The 17,730-nt window shown below is 43.9% G+C and overlaps 1 protein-coding gene across 1 annotated transcript; it reads left to right on the forward strand.

Moving 5' to 3' along the window:
- The first annotated feature begins 13,627 nt into the window (after nt 1–13,627).
- Nucleotides 13,628–17,358, forward strand: LOC139829981 (uncharacterized). Its single transcript, XM_051351797.2, has 2 exons — nt 13,628–16,544; nt 16,654–17,358. Exons 1-2 carry the CDS (start codon nt 13,628–13,630, stop codon nt 17,037–17,039), a joined length of 3,303 nt encoding a protein of 1,100 aa, XP_051207757.2. The 3' UTR covers nt 17,040–17,358.
- Nucleotides 17,359–17,730: the final 372 nt, after the last annotated feature.

A 17,730-nucleotide genomic window follows, 5' to 3' on the forward strand; every position in this document is an offset into this window, starting at 1 on the left:
GAAGGGAGAGCGCGTCGAGGAGGCGATCACCTTCAAGATTCTCTAGATCATAATCTTGCTGCGTTCTCCCTAATAAGGCAAAAATATAGCTCGTCAGAAACCAAGCAAAGGAATCATATGGTTACCCGAGGAAATCATAATGATCCAAGTACTTACTGACAAAACGTCGACTCTGCGACTCCAAGCGAGTGACGATTTCCTCTTCACGAGCAGATTGCTGAGTAATGTGTTCGCTTAAGGAATTTTCCGCGTCATGAAGTCTTTTTCGAAGATCTTTGACAGCGGCAGCATCTGATTCAGCTTTCTCGCGAGCTTTTTCGCTTTGCTCCAATTTAAGAGCAAGAGCATCAGCACGTTTGTTAGCTTCCGCAAGATTGGCTGGCAAAACAATAGACAATAAACAAGTGTCATGGCAAAAAATGAAGGAGAATTTATTTAGCAGGAGAAGCAGTAAAAAAAAAGTAAAGTACCTTCAAGCTCTTTAGCATGGTCACGATACCCGATGAATTGGGTACCGAGACGAATAAACTCCTTCATCAAAGGCTGCAAAAGAAAAGTAGAGAAAGAAAAATCAATATAGGAATTGAAAAGTTTGACAGTAACAAGCAAAAGAAGCAAAAAAAGAGGGGAGTCAACAGTATTGAAATCCTCGGAACACAAAAAAAAAGAGGGGAGTCAACAGAAGTGAAGAACTTACATCCAGTGAAGGAGTTGTGGAACTACCAATTGGCAAGGTAGGCTCCTTGGCCGGTTCGACCCTAGCCCTCTTGGGTGAAGGGGCACGGGGGCTTGCAATTGGAGTTGGGTGCTCAATGTCCTGCTGAGGAGGCGAAGTTTCCTCTCCATCAGGCTGAGCTTCGGAGACAACTAAAGTATGCGACGTACTCGTTCGAGCAGTCGCGTCAATAGGTGGATTGTCATCCTCATCACCACTACAATAAAAAGGCGACAAAGTAAGAAACAACATAGACAAAATATCGAGAGCAAGCAACAAAGAGCAGCAAGAACTTACGAGCTGACAAGGGCATCCTCGTAAGGATTGAAAGTTGTCCTTCCCTCAGTAGGAACAACTTCTTCGGCAGGAGATGCGCTGGCTTTGGAGGTGCCAGAATCGGCAACCTCGTCCCTTTTTCTCTTGTTCCTTGGAGAAACAGCGGAGGGGAGGGAGTGTGTCGATGCGGTAGCCTCGGAATCTTCTCTTTCAGAAGAAGCCGCGGATTTCTGAGAACCCGCGACTTTACTCTCTGGGCGAGAAGTACCCTTGTTGTCGTCAGTGACAACAGCCTGTTCTTCGACTTCTCCATCTTCAGGAAGAGGAGGAAGAGAAGCTAGAACTGGATGATTCTACAAATACAAGGAATATCGACAAGAAGTTACGCAGGGGATATCATCAAAATAGTAGTCGACAAATAGTAAAATATTCGAGAAGAAAATACCTTGGGAAGAGGGTTGGCGCCACTATATGGCTCCACGCGGCAAGAAGATGGAATAGGATCTTTCTTGCTGAGCGACGAAATTCTTCGGATAAGCTTCTCCAAGTCCTTTACAGAAAGGTCCTTGGAGGGCCTGTTGGCATCCTTTTCGCCAGCATACATCCAAAGGGGATTTTTGCGAGCCTGCAGAGGCTGCACCCTAATTCTAAGGAAATAAGCCGTGATTTGGATACCCGACAGTTCCTTGCCGCGGGTATTCTGAAGCTCGTGGATACGAGACATCAACGCCTCTGTCGCCGTTTTTTCCTCTTCGGTTGCTTCCGCGTCCCAGGATCGGCGGCGAAGAATCTTGGCGCTTCCATCGAAGGGAGCTATGTTGTACTCCACCGAGTTGGAGCTTTCTTCGTGCACATAAAGCCATCTTTTGCGCCACCCTTGGACGGAGTCGGGGAATTTGACGTCAAAATACTCGACGTCAGGGCGAACGCAAATAACAACACCGCCTATGTTGTAGGCGATATTGTGGGAGCCATTGCGGCGGAGGTAGAAGATGCGCTTCCACAGAGCCCAGTTTGGCTGGACTCCGAGGAAGCATTCACAAAGGGTAATAAAAATTGCGACGTGGAGGATGGAGTTGGGGGTCAGCTGATGCAGCTGCACCCCATAAACAAAAAGAAGACCGCGGAGGAAATCGTGAATGGGGGTAGAGAGGCCGCGGATAAGATGGTCAACAAAACTGACCCGATACTCGATAGGAGGCGATGGATAGCTTTCATCACTGGGGAAGCGCAGGGCGTCCTTCTTCTTCATCAACCCGAGCTTCTTCATCAGGTTGAGGTCTTGATTCAAAATCTTGGATCTCTCCCACTCTAGATCTTCTGCCGCCATCTTTGACTCAGGAGTGCTGTGCCTGGTGAGCCGTGCACGTAGTGGCATCAACAATGGCATAGGCGTGAGTGCGAGTGCGGCTGAGCTCAGAAAGTGTTGGGCGCAATGGGGGATTTTTGGAGAAAAGAGCAGAGTTGCGGCGCAAGCGAAAAGGAGAACGGAGGAAGAAGACGACCTTATATAGGGAATTGGCGAATCGACGCACCGTTGGATGGAATAATTTTGAGATGGATGCTGTACACGTGGCTAAGGGGTAAAAGTGTATTTTGACTGTGAAGGAACGGAACAGGCGTTACAGTGCGTGCGCCAGAAAAAGCGGAGGACGTGTGTCCCCCACTTGCACGACGTGTCAAATTGATGAGGGTTTTGGGCCCGCAAGACAGAGAGAGAGCAGTGCTCGCGTCTTCCCGATACAGTGATCGTGGCTATCGTCAGTAATGATGTCACCTTGTCAAGAGAAAACCTCGGCTGAGAAGACTAAAAGAAATTGGCGGCAGGGAAAAATTATCAATTATTTCGAGCCTTTGATCAAATACAAGTTTTTGCCCAAATGCTCGGGGGCTACTTTGGAAAAAAGAAAAGTTCGAGGATGACAAAATAGAAATGGCGAGAGCCTATGATCAAACGCAAGCATTTGTTCATAGCCTCGGGGGCTACTCCCATCGGGAGCGCTGGTCGCGCACCCGATAGACATAAAAAGCTCGAGAGAGATTGACAATATAGCGGCATAAGATGTTGAGCCTACAACCAAGCACTAGTCCTTGGCTGTAGCCTCGGGGGCTACTCCCATCGGGAACGCTGTTCGCGTGCCCGATGAAATTATAAAAATATAGAGAGAAAGAAGAAGTGAGCATATTTCAAGTTATACAAATAACTCGAAACATACTCCCATCGGGAGGACAATATAAGTCATCCGTTGACTCAATAAAATGTGCTATTCCAACAGCCGAAAAAGCACTCGACAATATATTCTCAGAGCGCCAAAGTTGCGAATAATCTCTGAATGCCGCAAAACTCTGCGAAGGTAAGACCCCAGATCCGTTCTGAGCGGCGTGGCACCGTCTCTGACGTCGGTTTGCTACTTTTTTCCGTATCAACAGATACGAAGAAAAATCCTAACGGACGCGTTAGGTATCCGATAAAATATGACTGGGACTCGACAGAATGGTAAGACCTTAAGCGGCACCTATCGAAGTTTACACCAGTATCCCGAGATCATGTCCAGGGACGTGATCTTGAAGTAGGTTTTTGCGGATTGCCATTAGAGCAGTTAACTAGTACCTGGTCCGTCAGATGAACTAGCCCCAACTACCATTATCCCTGTACAATATATAATTGCGTATCCAAAGATATGTGATAAATTTGATAGTTATTGAATGACTATAAAGTTGGAGATTTTCCCTGATTCTTCGATTCAAGCAAAATCTCGGGGGCTACTGACATAGGCATCCTCAATGGGCCTGCCGAAGATGGTACCCGGGGTTTACTGAAGGCCCACGACTCGATGAATATGAAGATTCGGAAGCCCAAGTTAGTATTAAGGAAAGCTAGAGTTGTATTACGAAAAACATACTTGTAATCTTACGGGATGAGTTAGAAACCTTCCCGGACTCTGTAACCTGTGTATTGTGAATCCCTCGACTCCACCTCCTATATAAGGGGGAGGCGAGGGACAAAGAGAGGATCGATTCATTGTCTCACGCAACCCTAGTTTTCACATCGTCGAGTACTTTTCGGCTGAAACCTTCGAGATCTACTTGCCCTCTACTTCCGCTAAAACCCTAGTCTACAATCCGTAGGCATTGATAAGTTAATCCCTTGTCACTCTGTTTCTGAAAGATAACATTATTGTCCGGTAAGGCCAATGGTTAAAGATCCAATTATGCATGCGTTTAGGGTTTTAGTGTTGGTTTCCCCCCAATTGATGTTTATTTAATGTCAGAGTTGGCGAATAAGCATGATTTAGGGATACTCCTTAAGAGTTATAATCTTTTGATATTTTTAATCAAGAGTTCATTCAAAGAAAATATTTATTTTCTTTGATTCAAGTATTAAAAATAAGATGTGGTTTAAATTCTCCTTTTTTCTTATTTTAAGGTTTAGAATTTCTTTATACAATTTTATTGGTATTATTTATAGGGATTTCTATTTTCGTGCCCTCGGGTCCTTAGTTGTGCTCAGTTTTCCCCAGCCGCTTAGTTTTTCCTCAATTTTGCCCAAGCCCTTATCTGAAACCCTCACAAGTGCTGGAATGGCCGGTTGCCCGACGGGTCAACAACTTTGACCATTATCTGCTGACTAGTGGGGCCACGTAGAGCCCGCAAAGACATGTCAACCATCCATCTTTGTTTGACCGTAAGCATCGCTGTATCCCTGACCAAAACGCGGACTAGTGGGGCTTCGGTATATCGAATGACAAGTGGGGCCATGATGCTGATACAAGGGGCAATACACGGGTAGGATTAGATTTTTAAACGAAGCTCTACAGCGATGGCACGGATGAGGTGGCCTGCGGGGTGCCGAGATGAGATCGACGTCCACAAAGAACTGCATGAGGCGAGACCAGACGCATTAGATAGGTATGAACTAGATGCGTTTAACCATTCAAAGAAGAGAAGAAATGGTCGAGGACATCGACGACTACCTCAACACTTTGACTGACGGTGTCAGACACGAACGCGAGCAATGTAGAGAAAACTAGTGTCTCTCCTTTCTGGCGTGTATAGATGGGTGCTAGGGGAGTGTGGTGGCGAAGGGAAAGACCTCGCGGTGGTCTGTGGCGTCCAGCATAGCGGGGCGGCGTGGCCGTGCCCACAGCGGCGTGCATGTTCGGCATTGGTATCAGCATGCACGTTCAGCATTGGCCTCGGCGGTATCTCTGGTGTGTCAGTGATCGAATGAGGGGACGGGATTGAGGGTGCATCCCGATGGTGACCTAGCAGTGGCGGCGAGCATAGCCGTTCTGACCATGCCGATATCGGCATCGGCATCGTTTGGAGGCTGTGGTGCTCGAATCAAGGTGGGATTTGTTTCTTGTACGCCAAAATGAATTTGAAACAAGTTTCATGTTGAAGGTTAGGTAAAATACGAAAGTTTGTAACTAAAAATTTTACTAGCACCATGGTGAGGTTCTTTTTGATAGAGCCATACGGTTCGTCAAAAGTTTTTGACACTTTTTAGATATTCCTTGTTGTTACAGGTATGGCATCATGTATGCCAAACGTGGGGTCATTTGGAGATATTCGAAAAAATCAGTTTGCTTAAGCGCATGCTGTTTGGTCTCACTAAAACCAGCTTTTGTAACAAGTTAGGTTTTTTTTACCTTCTCTAAATGACCTCAAAAATCATACAGATGATCTTCTATACAAAGATAGATAGATTGTTTCATTTTTATATTTTTCGAACTTTTTATTTCCCTTTATAATACCCAGTTGATTTCAGGTCAAAACCTCGAAAAACAGCATCATGTATGGCATCATTTTCACCCTAAATTTCGAATTTTGTGAAACTTTTTAGATATTCCTTGTTGTTACAGGTATGGCATCATGTATGCCAAACTTGGGGTCATTTGGAGATGTTCGAAAAAATCACTTTGCTTAAGCGCATGCCGTTTGGTCTCACTGAAACCAGCTTTTGTAACAAGTTATGTTTTTTCGACCTTCTCTAAATGACCTAAAAATCATACAGATGATCTTCTATAGAAAGATAGTTAGATTATTTCGTTTTACATTTTTTGAACTTTTTTGCGTGAAAAGTAATGGCTAAAACAAATCGGTGATGGTATATCATTTTTTGCGTGAAAAGTAATGGCTACAAGAAATCGGTGATGGTTTATCATTTTTTGCGTGAAAAGTAACTGCTACAAGAAATCGGTGATGGTTTATCATTTTTTGGCCCGTTTCAAATTACCAAAACTATATTCCCTAAAAGAAAAGGAATGCTAAAGATAGTTGATAATTGTTAGGGGGGTGATAAATAATCCATTCACCGAAATCCCTCAAATATGTATGCCTCATGTTTATACCAAAATGTACTTAATTGTGTTTTAGGTACATTGGAGATTCAATGGATGCTTGTCTCATTTATAAGGAAGGTGTTTTCACCATATGATGATAGGAGTCAAGCTAGGATGATCGATGAACTCTTATCCACTACATCATCGATCTCATTGCTATCTCGGTAACAAGTATCTCACTCATGCATACTCATATAGCATCCAACCTCTTGTAGGTTGCATCTTGGCATGAAATTCTTTATTTGCAAAATTTGTGATTCTTGCAAAAGTCTTTTAAGAAAACTTCTTATTGCATATTTGAGTAATTTGAGAAGACGCATACAATGGGGAATATATATAAATCATGTTTATGATTCACCTTTCCCAAATATGCCTTTTAGCAATTTATTGCATATCAATTCCTCAAAGAGCTCTTATGTGCAAATATTTGATGAAATTGCAAAATGAATCCCTCTTTATGATGCTTGTTGCCTTTCTCAAAATATGCCAACTAACTCTAGTTCCCTTATTGTTAGTTGTGATGTTTTTGAGATTTTCTTGTTTGAAGTTCATTTATATACCATAAGTGAAAATTGAAGCCACATGCTATATATGCTTTTAAGCAAACATCCTTTTGGTATATTTTATGACTTCCTCTCTTGGATATCATGTCTTATTTAATTTTATTAACCTCTTGTGTGTGCATGTTTCTCTATGGATCATCTTGTCCATTTTAGAAACTTATATACACAAGAGTGTTAATCTATCAACATGATATTGTTTTGGACTCAAGTCTTTCTTGATAAGTATTCTCTTTATCTTGTTTGTGTTCTACATAATATAGAGGGAGTGAGGATTCCATGTTTGTGCATATTGTATTCAAATGCAAACATTCTAAATTATGCACGAACCTTGGGGAGCTTCCTTATTTCATTTAGATCACTATTTCTCTCTTATCATGACATCTTGTATTTGTCCAATTGGTTCTTTGGATCATTTGATTGCTTGCTTCATTCGTTGAAGTTTCTTCACCTTGTTACCTTTTGCAATCTTTGATCCTCAATATATTGTGTTTTCCTCCATGTATTCGTTATTGGATACGTGCATTTGATTCCACTCATTTTATGAGAAATGCACACCTTGGGGAGGAACTCACTCTATATTGGCCTTCTAAATTTGTTCATCCATTTTGTCACTTGATGACAATGGGGGAGAAGTTTAGAGGGTTTAAGGGAAATGGTTTTATACTTAAGTTTGGTTTGTGCTTAAGTGTTTTGCCTCTCATGCATTTCATATTTATTATGCTTTGCATGGTTGAATATATAGAGGAAACTCTCCCAAGGTTAAGCTTGACAATGTATGCAATGAAATTCAAGTTCATCACACGTGCATACATTGTGGGGGAGTTTGCTCTATATATGTTGGTTCTACTCACATCCCTTGCATTAGTTGTAGTTGTGTGAGTAGAGCTGGTTTTGATATGGGCTAGTAGCTTTGTGTTACTAGACCATATCAAATACAACCTCTTGTATTCAACTTATTCTCGGATAAGTTGCATACTTGTTTCTAATATTCATCATATAAACCCTCTTGTTGTGGTTGTCATCAAATACCAAAATGGGGGAGATTGTAAGGGTACATTGTCCCTATGGGTGGTTTTGGTAATTAATGACAACCCCTATGGACTAATGTTTTCATTGAGTTTATATGAACGAAAATTCCATAGGTAATACTTGTAGTCCATGTGTTGGATTCAAGTATGGATGCCATGAAGATAAAGATATATCTTGAGTATTGGCATCAAGATCATTTATTTGAAGACATATATGTGATATGATCAAGAAAAAGAAATGAAGATGGAGTTCTTATGTGGAACTCAATATTAGCCATGCTCTAGCTTATTTGTTAAGCAATGAATGATCAAAATCTTGAGTGCTTGATTCCAAGTGAAGAATTCAAGATATGGCTCTAAGTCGTGTCATGATAGTCTCATAAGTTGAGCTATGGTTAACTAAGATTTAGAGCATGCAAACAAATGAAGAGTTCTTTATACACCTCAAGATAGTATAGTAGAGCATGAGAAGATACAAGGTTGATCAATACGAAGAGTGAGGAATAGATTCAAGTTTGGTCAACACATGAAGCATAAAGAATGTGCCACGTGAAGTCATGTGGTATGGTAAGCTTTGTCAATTATGCTTTATGAACTAACCCATCATATGTGTGCCTTTGTGTTTTCTATGTGGGTTAGGTATCTTTCCATGGGCGTGCATCAAAAGTGAGATTTAATATAGCCCATGAGAGGATGAGATCAAGTGGTGATCATCATCAAGGTTGAGTTGGGCAAGTTCAAGATGAGCATCTCAAAAGGATCATATGCTTGAAGCTTTGCCGTCCATTTGGTGATAATGGACATGTGAAGATGTGCTTAATGAAGCTATCCCATAGTGGCATATGGGGGAGCAAATTATGTGTCTTCACGAAGCAACAATGATCTAGTGAGGCTTTCCGGCTTGAATGAAGCATAAAGCATCATCATCAATATCAAGCGGGATGCGCAAGGCAAAGATATGGCCTTGCTAGGTTTTCCTTTTACCGGTCTCAAGGTGGTTGTTGGGAGACCGGGTTATAGGATAGATAGCCGCACTATCAAGAGGGGCTTTCGGTTGGGTAAGTTGATCACATCGTCTTAGGGAGCTCAACCCTTTGCATGCTTTGCATTCCATAAATCTTGTTGCTTCTTGGTGTTTCTCCGTGCGAGATTCTTGAGCTTGTTGCTAGCTTCACAACAAGCCCAAGTTCATCGAAAACGTAATCCATATGCATCTTCTATTGCGTTTTCGAGTTTGGAGGTTTTACCGGTGTCTCTTTTATAGATAGGTTAAAACATTTATCTTGTGGTTTTTACTCCATGGGTGGACAATGATGTTTCTATGCATAAAGTTGTAGGGCTTGTTGTTCTGATTCCAACAAGCCCAAGATCATCGCAATCGGAGTCCGGACGCAAAAGATATCACTGTTTTTGTAAACATGTTTTCCTGTTGGCGAGGCTCCCGGTCGACCGGCCGCCCCACCGGCCCACCCGGCACCACGCCCGGAGTCGCCGGCTGGCTCACCGGCTGGCCCAGCACAGACCGGCTCCCACGCCGGTGCCAACCGGACGCAATCCAGGGAGCACTCAGTGCCGCCTGGCGTCTTGCCCGATTTCTGCCGGGCTGGCCCGATGCCACACCCGGCGTGACCGGCTCTCCCACCAGGCGGCCCGGTGCCATGCCCGGCGTGCCGGCCCTCCCACCAGGCTGCCCCGAAAACTCTCAGATTTGCCCCAAACAGTCATATTTCTTTTGGCTATAAAATTGGCTTCTTCTCCAACAGTTTTCTAGGGTTCTAGAGCACGTTTTTAACCACCATTGTTGAACCTCTTGAGCTTGCTTCCCCTCCCTTCTCTCCTATGATTCTTGCATATTCTTGGGGGATTTGAAAGAGGAGATTTAGATCTACAACCTCCTCCAATCCATTCCTCCTCTAAGTGAGGGGAACTCTTGGGATCTAGATCTTGGAGTCATTTGTTGATTTCCTCCATTGTTCTTCCTCTCCAATTCCATCCTAGCATTTGTTGCTTTGGTGGGATTTGAGTGTGAGGGATTTGAACACCTTTGGTGTTCTTGCTTTGCATCCTTGTATAGTGTTGAGCTCTCCACCACGATTTGTTCGAGTGAGAGACCGTGAGCTTGTTACTCTTGGAGGGTGACCTCCTAGTTGGCTTGGTTGGTGTCCCGGTGACCTCTTCGTGGAAGGTTGTGAAGGGGCCCGGGCTTTCTCCTTCGTGGAGCTTGTGAAGTGGTTGTGGAGCTTGCCATCTCCGGAGTGGAGGAAAAGCTAGCCATAAGGAAAGGGCTATTATCCTTCGTGGAATTGGCTCGAAGAAGAAGGTGAGCCTTCGTGGCATTGGGAAATCCTTCGTGGGATCCCCACCTCTCCAAACGTGACGTACCTTCTTGCAAAGGAAGGGAACACGGGAATACATCTTCGTCTCCGCGTGCCTCGGTTATTTCTATACCCGAGTTTACTTTCCTTTGTGATAGCCATCGAGGTTGAAGTACTTATTATATCTTGCTATCACTTGTTGTTCATATATATATTGTGCCTATCTTGCTTAGCTCTAGTTGTTGTTGTTCCACTTAGTTGAGCCTAGCATATTTAGGGTTTGTGCTTATAAAATAAACGTTAGTTTAATTCCGCATTCTTACAAGCCAAATCCGTAAGAGTTTTTAAAACGCTTATTCACCCCCCCCTCTAGGCGACATCTCGTCCTTTCACAAACAAACCAATGTTAAAACCCAAGTTAAATACATCATATTACAAAATAACGACAAATGAGGTCATACCCGTGGAGTACTGTACTCGTGTCCTTCCATTCCGGCGGGCAAGGCTGAAGTAACCCATATTGTCTCATAACCCTCTGTGGCATATGATGCTCAACAGCCCACATGCATACCAAGGGGCAATGCATATACCAAAGAGTAGCTTCCACCATGCACGCTGGGTTTAGCGCGAACGTTAAAGGGTCACCAAACTTCGACCTAGGACCATATGGCTCCCATTCCACCTAAATCGTACCACAAATGATGTCAACATGAGAGTTCACATAATGATGTCAACATGCAATAGAGTTATGGGATTGGGAATATTCACCTGCTTTGGGGTTAGGTTATCAAACTCGTTGGTGTAGGTCCGATAGGCCGCTACTGGGTCGCCACTGAACTCGGAGACCACGTCCCACTTATAAGCCCAAGTGGGGAGCCGCAACTGGTTGCCGTGATCCTCATAGTCTTTGTAATCAAATACCTTTGGCCTTCCAACAGGGAAGCGCTCCTAGCTCCAGATCGATAGAAGAAGCAACGGACACCAATGCCAGCGTCTTTATCGGTCCTACAACAAGCTTCGTCCAACTACTCATGAAGGTAAACAAATATTAGTCATGGTACAAGTTGGAGATGCCATGTAGAAATGTACAAAATAGAAACAAGTGATTACCTGACGGTACAAAAAGGCCAATGCCGCCGAACCCCAACTCCATTTAGTCTCCATATTGGTTAACGCCTTTAGCCAGTGCCACTGAGCGGTATTCCCACTGCTGTCAGGAAAGAGAGTTCTGGTGATAACATACCACACGTACACACGTGCGTACAGCTTAACAACATCCTGGCTGGCTCCCTCCGGGCATGTCTTGAAGTTCTGTGAGATCCAACTGAAAGTAGCCCCGGCGGAGACCCTTAATTTTTCACCCTTCTTGTTTACAATATCATCGGGAACCTTGCCAATAAGGTCAAACATCTTGCCGCGCCAGTCTTCACAAGATGTGTCAATGCAGAGTTGCTTCCCCTCAACGGGGAGTGCAAGGATCAACGACATGTCCTGGAGAGTCACGGTCATCTCCCCGGTTCGGAGGTGAAAACTATGTGTCTCCGGTCTCCAACGATCGACAAGAGCGGTGATGGCGGAAGGGTTCATGTTCGGCGTCGACCGGGAAACCATATGAATGTATGGGAGGAGACCTAGCTTCTGGATGTGCTCCGTGTATCGCTCATCGTATGACATCTTCCTTGATGACGAGGCCTCGTGACACCTAAGTCGGAGGGGTCCAAAGACCTACACACAAAGACACTCGATTATTACATATGCATATTTAGCATTGCAAAACAATATGTACTACTAGGTTCAATCCTATTACCTGCTTTTTCTCGGACATCAAGTACGCACGGTGTCTATCATCGTAATGAGGATCGAGAAGCGACATCCTACACATTAGAGCATGCGAAAAGACAAGTGTGAGCAATAGTAACCATATAACAACTAATATGTGAGCAAAATTGACAATACAAAAAATAATATGTGAGCATATCTAGCACACAACTGACAAACAATAGTCATACAAATGATATTTCAATAAACATACAAGATTACAAATGCATATAAATTTCTAGGTTATTTTATGAGCTAGGGTTTTCCTAAAATAATATGTGAGCATTTCAATTCAAAATCTAGGTCAAACAAGACCTAACCATTAGTCACACACGTACTATTGACATCCTACAAATTTGGTTGTGCACATAAATTCCTAGATTTTAGATGAACTCGGGTTTCCCTAAAATAGTTAGTTCACAGGTGAGTGCAGCGCCTCGCGCGGTACAAAAGGGTTAGTTCTTGAAATAGTTTCGCAGGAGGTTTATTTTTTGAAATAGTTTAGCATTTGGGTTATATTTGTCGAATTTGCCGCTGGGACAGGGCGCGTTGCTATGTGTTTCCTCTGTGTGTGTGTGTGTGTTTGTTTGGGAGGGTGAGTGTGGATTGGAAGGCTGCGGACGGCCGAGATCGATCGCCAAACTTTGGTGCGGTACTGTGATTGGGTGGAGAGGGCGGATGGAGGATGCGTTCCGTGGGGTAGAAAGTTTGGTGTTTCACAAGATTTTGGTAGAAAGCGCGGGTCTAGCGACCTGATTGTTCCGGCATTACTTTTGGCACGCGCTAGGCGTCGGTCGCCGGATTCTCGAGCTAAAATCGGTTGCTTCCTCTTCCCTCTGATTAGCATCCCACGGCCACAAATCGTCCATATTTAGGCACGTCGCTTTCAGGTACTGCACCATGTCAGACGGGAAGTGAGGTCGCTTTCGCACTGTCGCCGCATGTCTCTTTCCTCCTATCCCACTGCAGGTTGCTCTCCTGCCGCACGTCGCTATCCACTCAGCTATCCAATGTAGGCTAGCCCACCTACTAGTCAATGGTGCTACGGTTGGGTGTGTACAACAAAAGTAATCTAACAAAATGGGATATTTACAACAATACTCAATGGTGATTTCAACATAAAGCAACAGTTTCAGCACATTTTTTGTACCAAAAATATCTTTACAATTAATCACCATAATATTTACAACAAATAAATTAACAACAAAATCTTTTGGGGTCCGTCCCCGCACTTCATGTGCCGAGTCAACGCGCGACTGACCGAGCGCTACAAGTTTGGGTCTTTGCGTGACTGACCCGATCGATCGACAAGGATTCCATGCATGCGTCAGATGTAATACATGGCATGGACGCGCTTCAATTCAATCGATCCGGAAAAAAGAAGAAAAAAAAGGAGTACGCGGATACAGTCTGTGCCCATGCACAACACGAGGACTAGAGCCGTACCTTAGCTCTGACACCGTGTCGCTCGGGCAAGGACTTGAGTGGCAAGGTCATCGCTGCAACCATATAAATTCACTACTACCCCTGCTAGATGTTCACGCACACAAGGCTGGTAAACAGCTCAATGGCCTCGCAAACCATGTCTGCCCGCATTCCCATGATCATCTTCCTGCTACTCCTACTCTCGGCCGTCTCTTATTCTTCTCCCAGTCCGACCAACGGCAGCGACACCGACCTCGCCGCCCTGCTGGCTTTCAAAGCACAGCTCGCCGACCCTCTCCGCGTCCTGGCCACCAACTGGACCCCCGGCACCTCCTTCTGCCATTGGTTCGGCGTCTCGTGCAGCCAGCGCAGACAACGCGTCACCGCTCTGTCGTTGCCGGATGTGCCTCTTGTTGGATCTATCGCGCCTCACGTCGGTAACCTCTCTTTCCTCTCCAGTCTCAACCTCACCTACGCCAATCTCACTGGCTCAATCCCAGTTCAACTGGGTAGGCTACACCGTCTTAGATATCTCGATCTTAGAGGAAACCTCCTATCCAATGGCATACCTGCCGCCCTAGGGAACCTCACGAGGCTCGAGTCTCTGGTTCTTGCTTCGAACCAATTGTCAGGCCAAATCCCTCCTGAGATGCTCGTGCATATGCACAACCTTAGGAAGATCTCTCTCATCGGAAATGACTTGAGTGGCCAAATACCACCAGGTTTGTTTAACAACACACCTTCATTGATGATCATCCAGTTTGGAAATAACAGTCTATCAGGTCCTATACCGCACTCCATTGCATCCCTATCCAAGCTTGAGTACCTGATCCTACAGGTTAATCAACTGTCGGGAACAGTACCACGAGGCATGTTCAACATGTCTATGCTGCGATGCATAGCACTCGTCCAAAACGATAACCTAACGGGAACGTTTCCAAACAATCAAAGTTTCAGCCTCCCAAAGTTAGAATTTTTCTCGTTGGCTCGTAACAATTTTTCCGGTCAGTTTCCATCAGGGCTTGCATCATGCCAACATCTACAAGTAATGGATTTGAACGAAAATTCTTTTGTGGACGTTGTGCCAACATGGTTAGCCAACTTGTCAAACCTTGAATTTCTTAATTTGGGTTTTAATCACGTTATTGGATCGATACCGGCGGCCCTAACCAATCTCACAAAACTTACTATACTAGAACTCGAAAACAACAATCTAACGGGGGAGATTCCACCACAATTAAGTCGTATGCCAGAACTCTCATTCTTGCATCTTGCAGGCAATCAATTGACAGGTGAAATTCCAGCTTCCCTCGGTAACTTATCCAAATTGCATTTCCTATCTTTGCAGGAAAATCACTTGTCTGGCCAAGTACCACCAACACTTGGAGAAAATACAGCTCTGTACAAGCTTGATTTGTCACAGAATAATTTCGTGGGAAACCTAGACTTTTTCTCGGACCTTTCCAAGTGCAGACAACTCCAAACACTTTATCTACAAGTAAATTCTTTCACAGGCTTCGTCCCTAGCAGTGTTGGGAATCTCACTTCACTAGTCACTTTTGGTCTAGGTTCCAACAAGTTAACAGGCGGACTTCCGGTAGCAATTTCAAACATAAGCAGCCTTGAATGGATAGAAATCTCTAACAACCTATTAACCAAGCCAATACCAGAATCTGTAGGTATGTTGGCGAATCTCGTGCTGCTTGATGTATCTTACAATGACATGTTAGGCCATTTACCAATACAGATGGGTATGCTCGGGACTCTAGAACGGTTGTTTCTCCAATCAAATAAGTTCTTGGGCTCTATACCAAACAGCATTGGTAATCTTAGTAACTTAGAATACATTGACTTATCTAAGAACCAGCTAAGTTCAGCGATACCTGCAAGCCTTTTCCACCTAGATAAACTTATTGAAATAAATCTTTCTCATAATTCTTTTGTTGGTAAACTACCGGCTGATGTTTCTAGTCTAACTCAAATATATCAAATAGACATTTCTTCCAATCTCTTGCTAGGAAGCATCCCAGAATCATTCGGGGAACTTAAGATGCTGACTTACCTAAATCTATCATGTAATGCCTTCAAAGGCTCAATTCCGGGTCCACTCAAAAAACTAAAAGACTTAGCATCATTAGACCTCTCATATAACAATCTAACTGGTACTATTCCCATGTTCCTTGCCAACTTTACCTATATGAAAATTTTGAACCTCTCGTATAATAGGCTAGAAGGACCAATACCTGAGGGAGGTGTTTTCTCAAACCTCACATTGCAATCTCTTATCGGGAATGCTGGGCTATGTGGTGCTCCACGACTGAGAATTTTACCATGCCTTGAAAGTTCTCACCCAAATTATAGGCACTTGTTGAAATTTATACTCCCAACACTCACATTAGCTTTTGGCTCCATTGCCATTTACATGTACATATGGTTCAGAAAGAAAATTAAGAGTGGAGAAGACAAAGCTTATGTTGATCCAACTGATGTAGTAGGCCATCAAAGAGTCTCATACCATGAGCTTGTTCGCGCCACCAATAGTTTCAGTGAAGAAAATATCTTGGGATCCGGAAGCTTTGGAAAAGTCTTCAAGGGGCAAATCAGCAGTGGGTTGTTGGTCGCAATAAAAGTTATTGACATGCAGCTAGAGCATGCCATCCAAAGTTTCGACGCGGAGTGTCGAGTGCTTCGTATGGCGCGACACCGCAACCTGATAAGGATACTTAACACATGTTCCAACCTTGACTTCAGAGCACTAGTGCTTCAATACATGCCAAATGGCAGCTTAGAGATGCTCCTTCACGGTTCTGAGAGTACAAGAATGCGCTTGGGATTCCTTGAGAGATTAGGGATCATGCTCGATGTGTCGATGGCCATGGATTATCTACACCATGAGCACTACGAGCTGGTCTTGCACTGTGATTTGAAGCCTAGCAACGTGTTGTTTGACGAGGAGATGACGGCGCATGTGGCGGACTTTGGCATTGCAAGGTTGCTTCTAGATGACAACTCCATGACAAGTTCGAGCATGCCTGGAACCATTGGGTACATGGCACCAGGTAGTTAATTAGCTAGCGCAACTGATTTCTAGTTAGACCATTGATAAATTATGACTCGACTCAAATTAACATGGTTGTGCAACTACATTTAATTTTTATTCTCGTGCAGAGTACGGATCACTTGGAAAAGCATCACGGAAGAGCGACGTTTTCAGCTACGGGATAATGCTCCTTGAAGTCTTCACCGGAAGGAGACCGACTGACAGTATGTTCGGTGCACAACTAACCCTTAGGCAATGGGTTCAATGGGCATTTCCTACAGATCTTGTCCAGATTGTTGGTGGTATCCAGCTATTGCAAGGCTCCTCTCTTTCTAGCTGCAGCTTAGACGATGGCTTTCTTGTGTCAGTATTCGAGCTTGGTTTGCTCTGTTCCAGCGAGTCACCTGACGAGAGGATCACGATGCGTGATGTGGTTGTGACGCTGAAGAAAATCAAAGCCGAGTACATCAAACGGATAACAACGATGACCTCACGCAGCACACACACTGATTGATCTCCTTGTTGCTTGCTACCATCTCATCTAACTATGCCTGCTCGGAGGCTTCATTGGTTTGTATTATATATTCCGCAATTCTGGCGTGCAAAAAGATTTGTGATATATGGTTATTTTGAGCCTTCGGTAGGTTAGATGTTAGTTCCAAATAAAGCACACCATCAGTAATCAGGTCAACAATGGAAGCATAATTGGGCATCATAATTGTGAAAATCTATACAGATGCAATGGCATGTATCTTTCTCACATGGCTTGTGTTGCATACAGCTCAAGTACAGACAATGTCAAGTTTCAGCTTGTCCTACCTTATTGCTCACTATTTGCAAATTAGTTTTCCCTATGAGGAATTATTTTTTAATAGAATGAGACTACAGTCTACACAGGAGAAGAGCGAGAGATAGTCCTATCTTTTGCAAGAACAGGGGTGCACTGTTGTTGATGGACAGAGAAATGGGAATGCTGGACCCTCGAGATACAGCAGGGCCTGCATTTCTATGAGATATCTGTGAAAAAGATGCATATGAGGTAACTCGTACATGACACCAAAATGTAAAAGTATGGATGAGCAGTTGAAAAAAGATGCATGCCCAGGAAAGTAATGTCAACGATTCAAAATAATTACAGGTCTAGACATGAAACTCGGGTGGTGGAATAGTATGAGCTTTCTGAATAAAATTCAAAGGGCGTAGTG

This window comes from Lolium perenne, chromosome 4 (genome assembly GCF_019359855.2).
Source record: "Lolium perenne isolate Kyuss_39 chromosome 4, Kyuss_2.0, whole genome shotgun sequence".
Taxonomy (NCBI): Eukaryota; Viridiplantae; Streptophyta; class Magnoliopsida; order Poales; family Poaceae; genus Lolium; species Lolium perenne.